Source organism: Procambarus clarkii, chromosome 47, assembly GCF_040958095.1.
Source record: "Procambarus clarkii isolate CNS0578487 chromosome 47, FALCON_Pclarkii_2.0, whole genome shotgun sequence".
Lineage (NCBI taxonomy): Eukaryota > Metazoa > Arthropoda > Malacostraca > Decapoda > Cambaridae > Procambarus > Procambarus clarkii.
This window is the reverse complement of record NC_091196.1, coordinates 24,050,704-24,067,914: the sequence shown is the minus strand read 5'-3', so window position 1 is coordinate 24,067,914 and position 17,211 is coordinate 24,050,704. Positions and strand designations below refer to the sequence as shown.

The window sequence follows — 17,211 nt, the reverse complement described above, 5'->3', positions numbered from 1 at the left end:
ACGCATCTGGTATGTACAAGACGCCTTAATCCACTTGACCATCACGACCGGACATAATGAGGTGATAGCCGAGGCTATTTGAACCACCCCACCGCCGGCACTCGGATAGTTATCTTGGGCATAGCATTTTACCAAATCACCTCATTCTTTGGGGCAACACGTGAGGAACACAAATGCGAACAAGCCTGAATGGTCCCCAGGACATATGCAACTGAAAACTCACACCCCAGAAGTGACTCGAACCCATACTCCCAGAAGCAACGCATCTGGTATGTACAAGACGCCTTAATCCACTTGACCATCACGACCGGACATAATGAGGTGATAGCCGAGGCTATTTGAACCACCCCACCGCCGGCACTCGGGACCATTCAGGCTTGTTCGCATATATATATATATATATATATATATATATATATATATATATATATATATATATATATATATATATATATATATATATATATATATATATATATATATGCTTAAAATACACAAGGGATATATACACCAAAAGGTATAACAGCTTCGTTGTAAATATAAACTGTGAATTTAGTTTAGTTCTGAACTTCCTTCAGGACTTAAATTATGCTTGCTGGTTGGTCAATAAGCGGTTGTGGTGGCCTTAATAACCTTCCAGATAAGAGTTACGTTCCACATTATTGGTATATATATAGACTAGAAACGCTAAACGTGTCGCATCAGTATACGTTATCTGTAATCTTGTCAGAAATTGTAAAATTAAACCAGGTTATGTACTAAATAATACTAAAATATACTAAACCAGGTTAGTATGGTTTGGTAGTAGTTTTTCCTTTAAACATATGTTGTTGAATATGACCGAAAGGGTAATATTAATATTTCTAAGACGAATCTTCTCAATATTCCTTACGTTTTTCTTGAGGTGAGGTTTACCTCACCTCACCCAAACAAATAAGAAACATGATGTATGTTATGCGTAAACCAAGTCTTTGAAAATGTAAGAAGCCTTACGAAACGTTTCCAGGCGTCAGACCAGAAATTTAAATGTAAAAAATGAATTTTGGAGAGCTAATTTTTCAATTACCCTCGACAGTGAAGAAAAACGTAAGAAATATTGAAAAGCTTCTTGTTAGAATAATTAATATTACCCTTTCGGTGATATTTGATATTAATATATATATATATATATATATATATATTATATATATATATATATATATATATATATATATATATATATATATATTAATTTACAAGTATTTACAAACAAAATATAAACTCGTAAGCACTTACGTCAGTCAGCAGTTCTCGTCTGGCCTCGGCCTCGTCAGAATCAGAGTCGGACTCGGTCTCGACACCGTCTATAGGCTCGAGATCATCTTCCAAGTCACTCAGAGTGGCCAGCATGCGATCCATAGACCTTAAGATCTCGTCCTCTGGAGGGGCGCTGGGAATGGGTTTGGAAGCCTCCTTGGTCATAGTCTTGGCAATAGGGGGACTTCCCTTGAGCGTCAGGAATCTACGGTACTCATCGCTACTGATGGTAATGTCGCCGTTACCATTCCCGTTCCCGTTATTGTTGTCATCGTCGGCGGCGAGCTTAAGGATGTGGTTCTTCGCAGGTCTGCGGCGTGGACTGCGGGGTCGCGGGGAACTGAACTCGTCTCGAAGGTCGTTTCTCAGCGACCTGTGATCGTCTGAAAAGGAGGTAGAGATGGCGCTTTCGTCTCCGTCAGACAAGGCCTCCACTATGGCCGTCGGAGCTCGAGGCGGCGGCGAGACGGTGGGAGGCGTCGACAACGTGGGTGCTGGAGATGCCGTGGGAGTTTCAGAGGGCGTGGCCGAGGTGGTGGGCGTGACGGTCAAGGGCGTGGTATTGGACGATGTTGGGGGGCCGGTGAATGGGCGTGATTGGTCACCTTCCCCGCCATTGCCGCCCTCGCCAGCCACGTGGGCGAGGTCAGCTATTACCACCTCGCCACCCCAAGATACCCGCACCATCGTCAATTATTGTTACGAATGGTTTCCAGGGGACCAGAGGGGGTTGTAAGGGATCACCAGAATTTAATGGTCATCAAGAGCCATCAGAAGCGGCCGTAAGTCAACCAACACCGCGACAAGAAATCCAAGTTAGATGTGGTCTTATTTTACACTAAATTCTATGTTCGTGTCCCTGTTAGGAGTCTGTCCTTTACAGGAACGTATAACGCACACCCGTTATCGTCTACACTTGCTCGTTGTCACTCTCAGTCCTGTGTTTGCAACTTTTAAAACACGTAATTTAACAGATTCTGAGGGAGTGAATGTACATTATTCTGTCTTATTGTAGATAAACACAATTGAGAGCATCGTCTAAGTGGTTGCACGAAGTCCTAATAAGGCAGTAAACCTCTCTTTTACTAACCTTCTTCTGCGCACTAGAAAGGTTAAGAACACTTCTGAATTTACGTCACAATTCACTTGAATACTCACAGGTGCTTAATTACCACTGTACGGGCACTGTATTAAGACACTGAAATGCTCCGTCTCCTTCTTTAATACCTTTCACGGTTCACTGTGGTCCTTACCAAGCTGTATTAATTTATTTTAAATATTGAAGAACGCTTTAGGAAATGTCCGCCGCTCTTCTTATCCCCCCAAGACCTTTACCACAGGAGAATCAAGAGAGTAAGCACCGACGTACTACAGTAGAAGGCACCGAAGCACACAGAGGCACGGAGAGGCGAGGTGGGGCAGACGCCGTAACACTGGATCGTGTATCCCAAAGCAGCGAGAAGCCGCAGACTAAATCTTGTACACAAGAGATGTTTCTCTCGGGCGCGTGACGTCAAAACACGCCGGGGGAATTGTGGAAGGAGACACACACGAAAATAAAAGTTTTCACTTCGAAATTATAAATTGCAGTTGCCTCGTACAGGCCAATGGGCCTAAGGTGTTCTTTATTCCCGTGTTCTTAATTGAGGCAGCACTGCAATGACTTGAGTGGGGCTAAGAGAGAAAGGCTTCTGTGGATAATACTGGAGATTCTCTATCTCTACCTCTCTCACTCTGTGGCTTCAACAACAAAGCTTCAACCAGTGAGGTGGGATGAGGATTATGAGGCTTGAGAGAGTGTGTGGGTCTGGAGGAGTGACAAATGGTGAATAACTGCTGTAGAGATGACCGTCGCAGCAGAGGGGGTAGGAGAAGGGCGCTACGGTAACTCTGGTCCAGGCACGACCCCGTCAGGAGGAGGAAGAGGTGTTTGAGAGCGGTAAAACACAGGGTTCAGGTACCGAGGAACCTCGAGCAAGGGGGAAGGGATGGAAAAGGTGAAAGTCACTTGGGATATTGTCAGGTGCAACTTACTACACAACAAAGCATTCAGAATTGCTGGGACTTTGTGTCATGCCAAGGAAGCCACCATCACTCTACCACACCACACCTCGCCACACCTCACCACACCTCACCACACTACAGGTCAGTACCCCAGAGGGTTCAAGTCATCGCCTCGATCTGTCTCCATTTTGGCGTGTTTGATCATCTTCCTGTTCCTCCTACCGGCCAGCCAAGCCAGCTTGTGTCAGCAGGAATAGTTACACAACTTGACGGTAAGGTTGAACAACCTTTAATTGTTCAACATTGTTCCTTTTAATGGCTATAATTCCATTAGGCAGCGTCTCTACGTCTCCATAACCTGTAAACAGAAATAACAAAATTATATAAATCACTGACAACTCTAATTTCTAAATCTAAACTTAGATTACACAACACATACTTATAATAATGATATGTTACGCCGCTATTATGACGTGTAACTTGACTATTATCGCGTATTTTTAAGTCAACTAAATTAAATGCGTGCGAACATTAGCTTGATCGAATGACTCTGATTTGATTCGAAGACCGCAGTTATCGTATTTACCTGAATTTACCAGAACATTATCTTCAGTGGCCTCGTATAGGAAAGGAAGCCGATGCCCTTTCTAAGAAACAATCGACTTGATAATGGTTCAAGACGGACCGAAACGTCGTCGTCTCATCTTCTGATGTGTGATTTACGCATCATATAATCAGCCACGTTATTCAGACTCATCATCGGCCTTGTCTAAGAACCCTCCATTACTCGAAAAAAAATTCTATATGAATTTTAAACGAAGTATTATCTGGGCATTTCAGATTCGACTGGTAGGCGCATCCTGTCACATTTTCAGCTAAGATACAGTGGCCTACATTCTCGACTCACAATCGGGGATCCTGCGTTCGATACCCAGTCAGGACAAAATGGTTAGGCACGTATCCTTTCACCTGATGTACCTGTTCAGTAGTAAACAGAAACTAGGCAGTTACGTTGACCAGACCACACACTAGAAGTTGAAGGGACGACGACGTTTCGGTCCGTGTTGGACCATTATCAAGTCGATTGTGAAGAGATTGATTGATTGATGAAGATTAAGCCACCCAAGAGGTGGCACGGGCATGAATAGCCCGTAAGTGGTGGCCCTTTCGAGCCATTACCAGTATCAAAAGATGATACTGGAGATCTGTGGAGGCGCAACTGCACCCTGCGTGTCGGGAGATGTCTCCCGGACCAAGTGGTGACCAAATGGTGTGTGAAGAGGTAGAGACAGGCAATAAATAGGCAAGAGAGAGCTGAGGAGCAAAGTAAGGTGTAGGCAGTTACGTAATTGTTAAGAGCTTACGACCAAGATAGTGGAGGTGGGGGGGGGGGGGGGGTTTAGGGGGCTCCTTACAAGGTTCCCTGGCTTGTACCCCCCCTCCTCCACAACGACGTTTCGTCACCATGGAAACACCCGCACTCGACCTTCAGCGATCCTTAGAGCCGCCTGGAACACCATCAAAACACAATTTTAACTGTGTTTATACTGGTCGTTAGAACACGTGAACGTGTTCCGTACTTGTGTCTTAGTATCTGTGCTGCCGTTTCAATATAACACTATAATAACGACCCCCTCATTTTGGAATCATACTAAACATACCCTAATATATAGATGATAATAATAATATAATTACAATGCTGTTTCTTTCTTGCTTACGACGCTCCCAGTGGTGAAGCGGGCGACGCTGCCAGTGGTGAAGCGGGCGACGCTGCCTGCGGTGAAGCGGGCGACGCTGCCTGCGGTGAAGCGGGCGACGCTGCCTGCGGTGAAGCGGGCGACGCTGCCTGCGGTGAAGCGAGCGACGCTGCCTGCGGTGAAGCGGGCGACGCTCCCAGTGGTGAAGCGGGCGACGCTGCCTGCGGTGAAGCGGGCGACGCTGCCTGCGGTGAAGCGGGCGACGCTGCCTGCGGTGAAGCGGGCGACGCTCCCAGTGGTGAAGCGGGCGACACTGCCTGCGGTGAAGCGGGCGACGCTGCCTGTGGTGAAGCGGGCGACGCTGCCTGCGGTGAAGCGGGCGACGCTGCCTGCGGTGAAGCGGGCGACGCTGCCTGCGGTGAAGCGGGCGACGCTGCCTGCGGTGAAGCGAGCGACGCTCCCAGCGCGCATACCTCGCAAAAGACGACCCAGGTTCGAGTCCTGGGCCTTGGAAGGACAACACAGCATGCTTCTTCACTGCTGACTCCTGCTCACCCCAGCAGTAATTAGGAAACCTCGATATAAAGCAATTAGCGGATTATGTTTCAGGGAGAATTAGTAGCGTAAGCTTTTGCGCTTACTCCGACGTCAGACACACATCACTCGAGGTGATGGTGTGAGAAATACCCAACTGGATCACTCTGAAAAACCCAGTTAAATCAGTGACAGAGAACTAAAGGGTTCCAAGTGCTGTTCCCTGTGGGACTCCTGTTGTTCCACTCTGATTCCTCCTGTTTCCCTGCTACTCCATTATCTTTCCTCCTCCATTGAAATTGAAATAAGTTTATTGAGGTAAAATACACACAAAGGGATGAGGTAGCTCAAGCTATTCTCACCCCGTTCAGTACATCGTGTTAATACATACACAGACACACATCCTCCTCCATGGGCATGGTATCGCCAGATGCAACATTCAACCCTTCCAGTTATTCTTAATTGTCTGCCAAGTTTATGGTTATCCTGACTGGGAACTGCTAATATTTTCTCTCTCTCTCTCTCTCTCTCTCTCTCTCTCTCTCTCTCTCTCTCTCTCTCTCTCTCTCCCAATAAAGGTTCATGCATTCTACAACCAAGAGCTTAAAAGGAAAATCAATATATATATATATATATTCATACTCATTCATATATTCATACTCACAATCACTCTCCATCACAAAGGCTTGCAGCTTGAAATAGTGCACCGGTTAATACCTGAAAATCTCTGAATACTGATTTTTAAATAGAATTGCATGACTGGGAGTAATTTTCTGAAGAGCTTTGGGAGAACAGGTTGGCCTTAAAAGGAAGGGAAGAAAGGAGACTGAGCGAGAGGGAGTTAAAAAGAGAGAGAAAGGGGAAGACAGTTTGCCTGTACTGTACTCACCTAGCAGAGTACACACACACACTTGCACACATACATACCATACACCCCTGAGTGTGTGTGTGTGTGTGTGTGTGTGTGTGTGTGTGTGTGTGTGTGTGTGTGTGTGTGTGTGTTCACCTATTTGTGAAGGGGAGAAAGGGAGCACATGCCCTTGTATTTCATCGGCACCCAGAGGAAGTGTGGGCGCTCCTCAGCACCTTATTCTGAAGGAGATATTGCCTCATGCTCCCTCACACTCATCTCCACCACTGAACCGACAAATGCTGCTGTCGCTGATGTCTCAAGTGAAAGAGTGGTAGCGGAGGGGGTGGTAGAGGTGGCAGCGGGGGTGGTTGTGGTAGTTGGGGTAGTGGTAGTTGGGGTGGTGGCGACATGGTTGGTGGCAGGGTTGGCGTTATTTACCGGCTATGATGATACTGCTGGCCCATTTCGCCCCATAATCGATCAAGCCATGACGTTATAATTACCAAACGCATTGTTTAAAGGTCATTTTTCGACGGGGGGGAGTGAGGGAGGGGGGGGGAGAGAAGGTGTATGTTTGTCCGGGGCTAATCCTGTAAATTGACTCCCCGGCTCCCCCTTCCCGCCCCCCCCCCTGTTATTTACTCTTACCCCCTCCGCCCCTAAATACATGCCTCTACCTTTTAATCCCCCCCTGCCTTCTTTTTAATTTAGTTCACCCTACCACATGCCGCGTCCTCCGTTCTCTCCTTTACGTGCTCCGTTTTCTGTTTTCTCTTCCCACCGCTCCACGTCACCGTCTTCCCTATTCCACAATCGGTAATTGTGGAATTACTCCTCGTCCCCTCACAGCACCGCTCCTGTGCCAGGTAAGTCCACTACGGGCTCACCATAGCCAGTGCTACTTGCCCCGCTCCTGTGCCAGGTAAGTTACGGGCTCACCATAGCCCGTGCTACTTGGAACGTGTTTAGAGTAGCTGAACCTATAACAACAACATCCTCGTCCTTCCTCCTCCATACGTCTCTCTCCATCACTATCCCTCCCTCAAATTACAATTAAAACACCTATCTTTATATAGCTGATGATTCAACAACAATAATTAAACTGCTTAAATTACACAATTATACTCGTAAAGGACATTCAATTGTGCTAAATTTTATCTCTTAAATATGACGAGGCCACCGGAGGCAACATGTCTTAGATTTTAGGTCTTGTATATGAAGACACCAGCCTCGGTGATTGGCAGTGGGGCATAAGAGAGCACCTGTCTCTAGTGGCCGTTGTTGGTGTTCAGGATGATAATGGAGGGTATAGACCCCATATGCCCTAACAGGCTCTACAACACGGCATACATGAGACGTTCCGGGAGCGTCCGGAGACCAACCCAGCGGCCTCCACCCGCCGGAAGAGTGTGTGTGTGTGTGTGTGTGTGTGTGTGTGTGTGTGTGTGTGTGTGTGTGTGTGTGTGTGTGTGTGTGTGTGTGTGTGTGTGTGAGTGTGATGACCTCATCAACACAACATCCAGCCCAAGCATCAAGTCTGACTCTTAAGAAACTAAGAAACAACATTCCTGTCTTACCGATTCCTAATCAAGGAGGCGCTTGTGCAGTCATCAGGTGAAAATCTTCACACACACACACACACACACACACACACACACACACACACACACACACACACACACACACACACACACACACACACCTGCACGTGCCGTCAAAAATATAAGGAGTTTGTGCGTCTAGTGTCCTCCTTGAGACAAGGTTTGGTGTTGGGTTTAATGGCTGTCAATCTCTGGCGGGTTATTAAGGTCATCACAAGTGCTTACTAACTATTTAGTAAGTATTATCTTCAATCCCAAAAGCACCTTCCTCTGTGAGTACCTTCAGACACTTCCCTTATTCTTCATGTCCCTCCCTGACCCCCATTTACACTTCCCTTCAAAGATAACTATTTTCCTACCTCTCACGCTCTCTCTCTTTACTCTCCCACGTTTCTCTACTCTCTCTCTCTCTCTCTCTCTCTCTCTCTCTCTCTCTCTCTCTCTCTCTCTCTCTCTCTCTCTCTCTCTCTCTCTCTCTCGTGCGGGAACAGCCACCATCAACCACGTCTAATGGCCCGATGTCGTGATTACTACATTGCAGAAGCCACGCATCGCCCACTAATACACCCTGGCTCCCTGCTACGTCAGGGCCACAGCTCCCCCTGGCCACAGCACCCCCTGGCCACAGCTTCCCCTGGCCACAGCTCCCCCTGGCTACAGCTCCTCTGGCCACAGCTCCCCCTGGCCACAGCTCCCCCTGGCTACAGCTCCTCTGGCCACAGCTCCTCTGGCCACAGCTCCCCCTGACCACAGCCCCCCCTGGCCACAGCTCCCCCTGGCCACAGCTCCCCCTGGCCACAGCTCCCCCTGGCCACAGCTCCCCCCTGGCCACAGACCCCCCTGGCCACAGACCCCCCTGGCCACAGAGTGGGGCGCGCCAAATCATTATAACAATCAGCCTACTGTGACCACCCCTCAACTCCATCAATTACACCGACGCATCACCACTGTCCCTTTTCACTTCCACTAGCTAATCCGTCCATCTGTCCGTCCTAATTATTCAACCATAACGCTACTACCTCGCGTTCTCCCGCCTTAGACACCCACCTGGTTCAAATACCCGCCCACTAACGCCGTCACGTCCGCCCACATCCTCCACCCACACCCACCTGTTACGCCCACCCACATCCACCACCCACGTCACGCCCACAAACCAACAAAACACACGAACATTCAATACACGTCTGAAAAAGGACGCACAAATACGGGGACCAGACAGCATGCATCCGGCACCGTGTGAACTCACCTAGATGTGCCGGTAGGGTTGAGTGCTAGTTCCTGGGCCCCCTGCCTGCCTTAGCTGTGGGTCGCCCTAAAGCAATGACTTCACGACCATGTTTCTCATATTGATTGCTTTCAAAACTCTCTATTCAATTGTGATTAATCGCCATGCAATCTGGCTCTACTGGGGCTCTATCCTTATGCTCTCTTCCTGACACCTCTTGACACCCTCTCCTGACACCCCCTCTTGACACCCCTCCTGACATCTCCTCCTGACACCCCCTGATATCCCTATGGCACCCTCCTTAACGGACCGCCCTGGCTTAAACCTGTTGAACTAAGTATTATTTCGTGATCGAACCTGGAACCTGGGGTTCGAAGCCTTATCTCACACGGGACGAAAAGGGGGAAATCAGAGTCACAATTTGAGACACGAACAAGACTTGATCATGAATGTATGGAGTTATTACGCTAACCAACACCTTCGTCACCATCAAGAAATATAAATAGGTGTCCGGTGGCCCACACCTCCAGTACCGCTCCTGTGCCAGGTAAGTCCACTACGGGCTCGCCATAGCCCGTGCTACTTGCCCCGCTCCTGTGCCAGGTAAGTTACGGGCTCACCATAGCCCGTGCTACTTGGAACCTGTTCCGAGTAGCTGAATCTATAACAACAACAAGTACCATACACAACGACTAAAACAGAAGCGAAAAAGAAACAGGGAAAAAGGAGGAAACCCCACCTCCACTTAAAACTTTGACCCAAATATCAGAGTAACAAGGTTATCGCGAATAACCGAACTCAATTACGGGCTCACCATAGCCTGTGCTACATGGACCTTTCGTTCTGAGTAGCTAAATCTAAAACAACAACAACATATCATACACACCCCAACCCAGCTGGGCCTGACCAGACCCCCACACCCCCCACACCTCCCTTCCCACACCCCCACACCTCCCCCCCCACACCTCCCCCCCCCACACCTCCCATCCCACACCCCCACACCCCCCACACCTCCCATCCCACACCCCCACACCCCCCACACATCCCATCCCACACCCCCCACACCTCCCATCCCACACTACACCCCCTTAAAATCCCTCCCCCTCCCCCCCCACCCTCCAGAACAATTACGAAGCACAGACGAATGTTTTACGCACTTTGGTAAATAATTAACGAACACATAATAGAACTGTGATACAGGGGAGGGAGAAGGGTAAGAGAGAGCGAGGGGGAGAGTAGGGAGAAAGGGTAAGAGGTAGAAAGAGAAGTAATGGAAGGTGGGGGAGGGGTAAGAGGGGGCCATTACCGGAACCATTACCCGAACACTGCCAGGTGTTGTGATGGGGGGGGAAGGGGGGGAAGGGGGAGGGGTAGATGAAGGAGGAGGGAGTGGGGGGGGGAGGGACGTGTGGGAGGAGCCTAATTACGATAAAAATGGCTAAAAAATAATAATAATAACTTGTGGGATAGTTAAAAAATCTACCCTCCCTCCTCCTCCTCCTCCCCCCAACACCCATTCTCTCCCACTCACCACTCTCCCTGTTCCTGTTTCCGTTCACCCTTCCTTCCTCAACCCTCCACTCCCTTGGGGCAGAGGGTGGTGGTGGTGGTGGTGGTGGTGGTGGGGGGGGGGGGGAGAGAGAGAGAGAGAGAGAGAGAGAGAGAGAGAGAGAGAGAGAGAGAGAGAGAGAGAGAGAGAGAGAGAGAGAGAGAGAGAGAGAGAGAGAGAGAGAGAGAGAGAGAGAGAGAGAGAGAGAGGATTAAGGGAGGGAGAGAGAAACGGATATAGAGGATATCACCCACACAGCCAAGAGAATGAAGCACGCTTACACCATTCCATGCACTATGAAGAAAAAATGTAGAGTGGAGACAGCAATAACGCCGAGGAACTAACTACATGCTGTGAGATGAACACAATTAAAACACAAGTTGGAGTGTTTAAAGTGGCTTTTCTTTGCATTTCCTCAAGCTGGAGGGCTTACAAGTGGCTTTATTTCCTAGTCACACCAGCTGGAGAGTTTAGGAGTGGCCTTGTTGACATTAACACGAGCTGTAATGTTTGCACGTGGCTTTGTTTACATATCACACGAGCTGGCGTCTTTACACGTGGCATTGTTTACATTAGCACAAGCTGGAGTGTGTACACGTGGTCTTGTTTACATTAGCACAAGCTGGAGTGTGTACACGTGGTCTTGTTTACATTAACACGAGGCCTTGTTTCCAGTCACCTGGCTGGGAAAGGAAAACGGTTGACGATGGAAATTGCTTGTAGTATGCTACAGTATGGAGGCGTGAGAGGATTGATGGTCTTGCGTGTACCGCCTCATCCATCCATCTACCTCACTCTGATGGCAGTCAACTGTGACTGATGGACAGACAAGCGTGTCGAGAAATTACAGGAGCAAAAGACAGGCTTAGTGCAGTTTTGCTCAATCGTCCTTGACAGCTGAGTGGAGATGGATAGGACGGATAAATAGAGATGGAAGAATTGAAATGGGAAGATGAAGAATGGTGGACTTATAATAAACGCGTCATGAATCTTAGTCACACACACCTGCTCCCCCTTTTCCACACCTGCTACACCCTCCCACACCTGCTACACACCACCACCAGGTGATAGGAGAGGTAGCAACCCACCACGAACCGGAACCTAACTAAACAGCGCTCTGACTGGGGGACCTTAAACAGCGTCCGGACTACCAATTAACTCCTTCCTGACTGCCTTGCCTCTCTAACAACACCCCCACCTCCCCCACCACCGGCAACACTGGCCGCCGGGAACACTCCTAGCCCCATCAACACCACTCCTAGCCCCATCAACATCATTCCTAGCCTCACTAACGCCACTCCTAGCCTAATCAACACCACTCCTAGCCCCATCAACACTACTGGCTCTCACCAACAGCACTTCTAGTCTCACCAACCGTGGAAGGGAAGGGATGGGAAAGGAAGGGAAGGGAAGAAGTGATATGAGTACTGGGTGGAAGAAGGGGTGTTGGGGAGGGGGAGGGTGTGTGTTAAAGGGAACAGCGCCTTCCACCTGTTGCAACCAACTCTGCATTTACACTCTTCAGTTTACTGTAAACTGAATTCATTCAGTTTATGAATGAATTCAATGGGGTACAATTCAAACCCATTGTAAACTCCATCAATATGATCCAACAGCAAATTCACTAAAACTTGAATATCAACCCTAAATACAAATGTAAATGACTTTTATCTCTTAATTTAAGCATATAAACATTACGTGAAACCTTTAAATACGGAGGTGAGTCTACTGCGGGCTGTCGCGATACTTGTTTGTTACGTGTTCTATCGTTAAAGTTCAAACGACATGGCAGAAAATCTACTTTTGGGGAACTTACATTTTTGGAGCCCAGGACAGGTGAGAATAAGTAGCCTAGTGTTGCCAATTCGGATGTTTTACATCTAGATGATTTTTAGTTACGTGAGGATGTCAATAAATGCTATTCACATGTTAGATATAAATGTAGATGGTGTTAATAGAATCTTGTATGTTCTTAGACGATTTTACACAATTTGTACCAGAGCAAATATTTGCAAGTCTCCAAGCGTACTATCGTACGTTCATCTCTCTGTTTGTTCCACTGCTCGATATCTTTTCTTCTTATGTATAAAGTGACATTAGTGCACACAGACAGTGCATACGTTTAGTACAGCCAGTAGAACAGGCGACACAGTGGCGACTGTGTAACAGTGAGAGTTTTGAGTGAATGTGGATACCGTGAGAGCGTTTCTATATAAACTGACAATAGTACTTTGTTGTCATAGTGTGATATATTGTATATGATTAACATCATTTAAAGTTTATAACCCTTTACTCAAATAGTTCTCACACGCCTCTATTTGACAAGTTGAATATAAAACGTTATATCAATCTCTCAATGATGGCACAAGTCTGCTAAGATTATCTGCTAACTGTAAAACATAGATGATATATATTGTATTTTATTAAATAAAGATAAAAAAAACTAAGACAAGGCGGGTTTCTATTCAACCAGCTGTGGATCGAATAACTGAACAATGGTTAGAACTGAAGGATCCTTTTAAGAAAACGAGAGAAAGTGAGATTTAGCTGAAATTAGTTTTGACATGAAAAAAAATGAAAAAAAAATGAATGAAAAAAATGATGAAAAAAATGAAAAAAATTAAAAAAAATGAAAAAATGAAAAAATGAAAAAAATTTCAACGATGATAAAAAACTTTCTAGTCTGCTCTTTATGCAACCCAAGTACAAAGAATCAGAAAACTATTTGAGTCCAAAAACACTGATAAAAATAGTTGCTTGATGATCTCCTTCTGCTGCAGGCGATGAGTCACAATAACGTGGCTGAAGTATGTTGACCAGACCACACACTAGAAATTGAAGGGACGACGACGTTTCGGTCCGTCCTGGACCATTCTCAAGTCGAAACGTCGTCGTCCCTTCAATTTCTAGTGTGTGGTCTGGTCAACATCTCCTTCTGCTTGTTTAAATCAATTAAGAAGAAGGGTGAACTTCCTACCTGCAATGTTGACTTGCTCACTTGTAATATCAATGAATATTTGAACTCAAATCCATACCTGGGTTACCGCTTTGAAACAAAAATTCAAGAAATGATAACCAATAAACTAATTTCAACAAATGAAGAATATATTTTGAGACATCGATGTCAAAGTTTTCTCATATATTTGCTTCATCAGCTCAAGCAGAGGCTGCCTGACAACATATAAAGTTTTGCAAAACATCTCTCCCTTCTCAGCAAATAATATGTTGTACACTAGTTAAGACATCTCAGTTTGTAAAGTGAAGTGCTTTAAGTTTTCACAAGACACAATAGCTAAGGCTGAATTAATACCCATTAGCCAAAAATAAATTTAGTTGATTTAAATAATAAAATCGATGCAGATTTATGGATAAATTTCACTGTTATTATTTATATTTTCATAAACTGTGCTGGGGGGTTATCTTGAGATGATTTCGGGGATTTTTAGTGTCCCCCGGCCCGGTCCTCGACCAGGCCTCCACCCCCAGGAAGCAGCCCGTGACAGCTGACTAACACCCAGGTACCTATTTTACTGCTAGATAACAGGGGCATAGGGTGAAAGAAACTCTGCCCATTGTTTCTCGCCGGCGCCTGGGATCGAACCCAGGATCACAAGTCCAGCGTGCTGTCCGCTCGGTCGACCAGCTCCCTGAGGGGTGATTAGTAATGCGTAATATTTGTTTGGATCTAGATATTTCTAGATGTTTCATGCCTTTTAATAATGTGAAACTGAAAATTTAATTGGCAATCCTGGTAGTGGCATTTTAACCGTGGCTCCTTGCCTCATTCCACAAAGTTCCTGATCCTTACTAAACCAACGTAACCAGCCAATCACGACACCGCAACCAACCAACACGCCACCACAACCAGCCAATAACAACCAGCGACCGCTTCACCCCCCACCTCAAACAACCAATCATAACACTCCAGCTCAAACAACCAATCACAACACTTCAGCGCAAAACTAACCCAAAGCTTACATAAACAACAGAGGACATGACTTCTCGATACCGTTCTGTACTAACAGTGATCTCCTGGTTAATATCAACACGTTACCATTGAGGGAAAATATGAACCAGCCAGCGGGTTCAACGAGCACATGTTTACATCTCCAATCCCTGCTGTTACACGAGGCTTGACCCCTTACGCCCCTGGCGGTGTTTACAGTAACTTACTAAAACACCTTTAGGCAGCTACAAAGTGCCATGCGCTGCCCGTCGGCTACCGTTAGGAAACCTGCATTCCTCCAACGTCTGAATTGGTGTGTGTGTGTGTGTGTGTGTGTGTGTGTGTGTGTGTGTGTGTGTGTGTGTGTGTGTGTGTGTGTGTGTGTGTGTGTAGGGGGGTAAGAGGGGAGGGAGTGGGGGCATGGTGAGGGGGGGGGGGCCCTCTATCTAAACCTGTTCATAATGAATGCAAAGCGGTCGAGTCGCACATGGAAACTTGTTAGTTCATGCGGCAAGGAATTCTTTTTCATCTCCACCCCCCTCTCCCCCCCGCTTATTTCATATTCTTTTTCCCGCTTCTTTCATATTCTTTCCCCAGTTACTATCTTTCATATTCCTTCCACCACTTCTTTCTCCAGCTCCTTCTCACTTTCTCGTTTTTCTCGTACTACTTCCTCCCTCTCTGGTTGAACACGGGAAAATGATTGTCGCAGTAAATCAAAATTGCAACCGAATCTGGAGATTCGGTACGTTGTTCATTTTTTTTACACTGTTCTTGCGATATACAATTAAGATATACTTTACTACATCGAGAGATACAAACAGGATATAAATGAGACAAAGAGGACAGATAAGCCAGATAAACAAGCACTCTTGGAGGAAAAGCGAGGCTACAGGACCTGAAACTCTGGGAGAAAAAGAGAGGCTACAGGAGCTGAAACTCTGGGAGGAAAAGAGAGGCTACAGGAGCTGAAACTCTGGGAGGAAAAGAGAGGCTACAGGAGCTGAAACTCTGGGAGGAAAAGAGAGGCTACAGGACCTGAAACTCTGGAAGGACGAGCGAGGCTACAGGACCTGAAACTCTGGGAGGAAAAGCGAGGCTACAGGACCTGAAACTCTGGAAGGACGAGCGAGGCTACAGGACCTGTCCTCAGTCACACGGCTCTGGTACATGGGGACACTTGCAGATCATATTCCTCCATATCACTACTTGTTCGGCTTCTACAGTCCCGCATTAAGGCAACGTGGGTCCTAGATCAATACTTTCAGTGATCCGTCTTTTGTTGTTTACTGTTGATTCCACACGATCTGCTAGGCTAGGTTACAGGGGCCAGGCATAAGAGACTCATCTCTCTCTCTCTCTCTCTCTCTCTCTCTCTCTCTCTCTCTCTCTCTCTCTCTCTCTCTCTCTCTCTCTCTCTCTCTCTCTCCCTCTCTCTCTCTCTCTCTCTCTCTCTCTCTCTCTCTCTCTCTCTCTCTCTCTCCAATAAGGGATCATGCATTCTACAACTGATAGCTTATCTTGAGATGATTTTGGGGCTTTAGTGTCCCCGCGGCCCGGTCCTCGACCAGGCCTCCACCCCCAGGAAGCAGCCCGTGACAGCTGACTAACACCCAGGTACCTATTTTACTGCTAGGTAACAGGCTTAAAAGGAAAATCAATAACAAACTGAGGCTCCTGGCTTACATGGTGGCGATGTCTGTTGAGACGTCAACACAATGTTCACGAAATATTATTTTACAATCATTAATGCAAGAATCCTAGTTGATACATAAGAACATAATAGATGAAACTACAAAAGATCTATTGACCCATGCGAGGCAGCTCCTATTTATATCCACCCACTCTCATCCATATGACTGTCCTACACTTGAAACAATCCAGTGATCCCACGACCATTGTGATACATGGAGCCGGTCGGCCGAGTGGACAGCACGCTGGACTTGTGATCCTGTGGTCCCGGGTTCGATCCCGGGCGCCGGCGAGAAAAAATGGGCAGAGTTTCTTTCAACCTATGCCCCTGTTACCTAGCAGTAAAATAGGTACCTGGGGTGTTAGTCAGCTGTCACGGGCTGCTTCCTGGGGGTGGAGGCCTGGTCGAGGACCGGGCCGCGGGGACACTAAAAAACCCCTAAATCATCTCAAGATAACCTCAAGAAGATACATGATTGAGCTCTCCCACTCTGGAAGTCAATCCGGGAAAGGAGGGAGAAATGGGTTAATACGATTGTCATCACTTATGTTAGGTTTTCGAAACTTTTGTCGAAAATTTCCGGGAACCTCGAGGACCGGGCCGCGGGGACACTTAAAAAGCCCCGAAATCATCTCAAGATAACCTCAAGATAAGAAGATAACCTCTACAAACATCCTATCACATTGGCGGGCAGTCACGCACTGTGATTGCTGTTCTCGGCACTATGAGATAAAAACTATATTACATACATATATAAATACATGTACGTAATATACATATATGTACATAATACAAATATATGTACATAATTTC

The 17,211-nt window shown here is 46.8% G+C and overlaps 2 protein-coding genes across 4 annotated transcripts in view; both read right to left on the bottom strand.

The window, feature by feature from the left end:
• The window catches only part of LOC138350773 (uncharacterized), a 128,622-nt gene that overhangs the window by 46,904 nt on the left and 64,507 nt on the right, over positions 1 to 17,211 (bottom strand). For all 3 annotated transcript variants that reach the window (XM_069302139.1, XM_069302140.1, XM_069302141.1), the window contains exon 4: positions 1,276 to 3,658. In XM_069302139.1, coding sequence (XP_069158240.1) covers positions 1,276 to 1,983 — 708 coding nt within the window. In that variant the 5' untranslated portion in view covers positions 1,984 to 3,658. The remainder of the gene's footprint in view (positions 1 to 1,275; positions 3,659 to 17,211) is intronic.
• LOC138350878 (testis-specific H1 histone-like) lies at positions 4,992 to 5,525 on the bottom strand. Its single transcript, XM_069302325.1, has one exon. It carries the CDS (start codon positions 5,523 to 5,525, stop codon positions 4,992 to 4,994), a length of 534 nt encoding a protein of 177 aa, XP_069158426.1.

Coding starts and splice junctions, on each gene's coding strand:
- LOC138350878 (XM_069302325.1), bottom strand. CDS start 5,525: ATGCTGTGTTGTCCTTCCAAGGCCCAGGACTCGAACCTGGGTCGTCTT.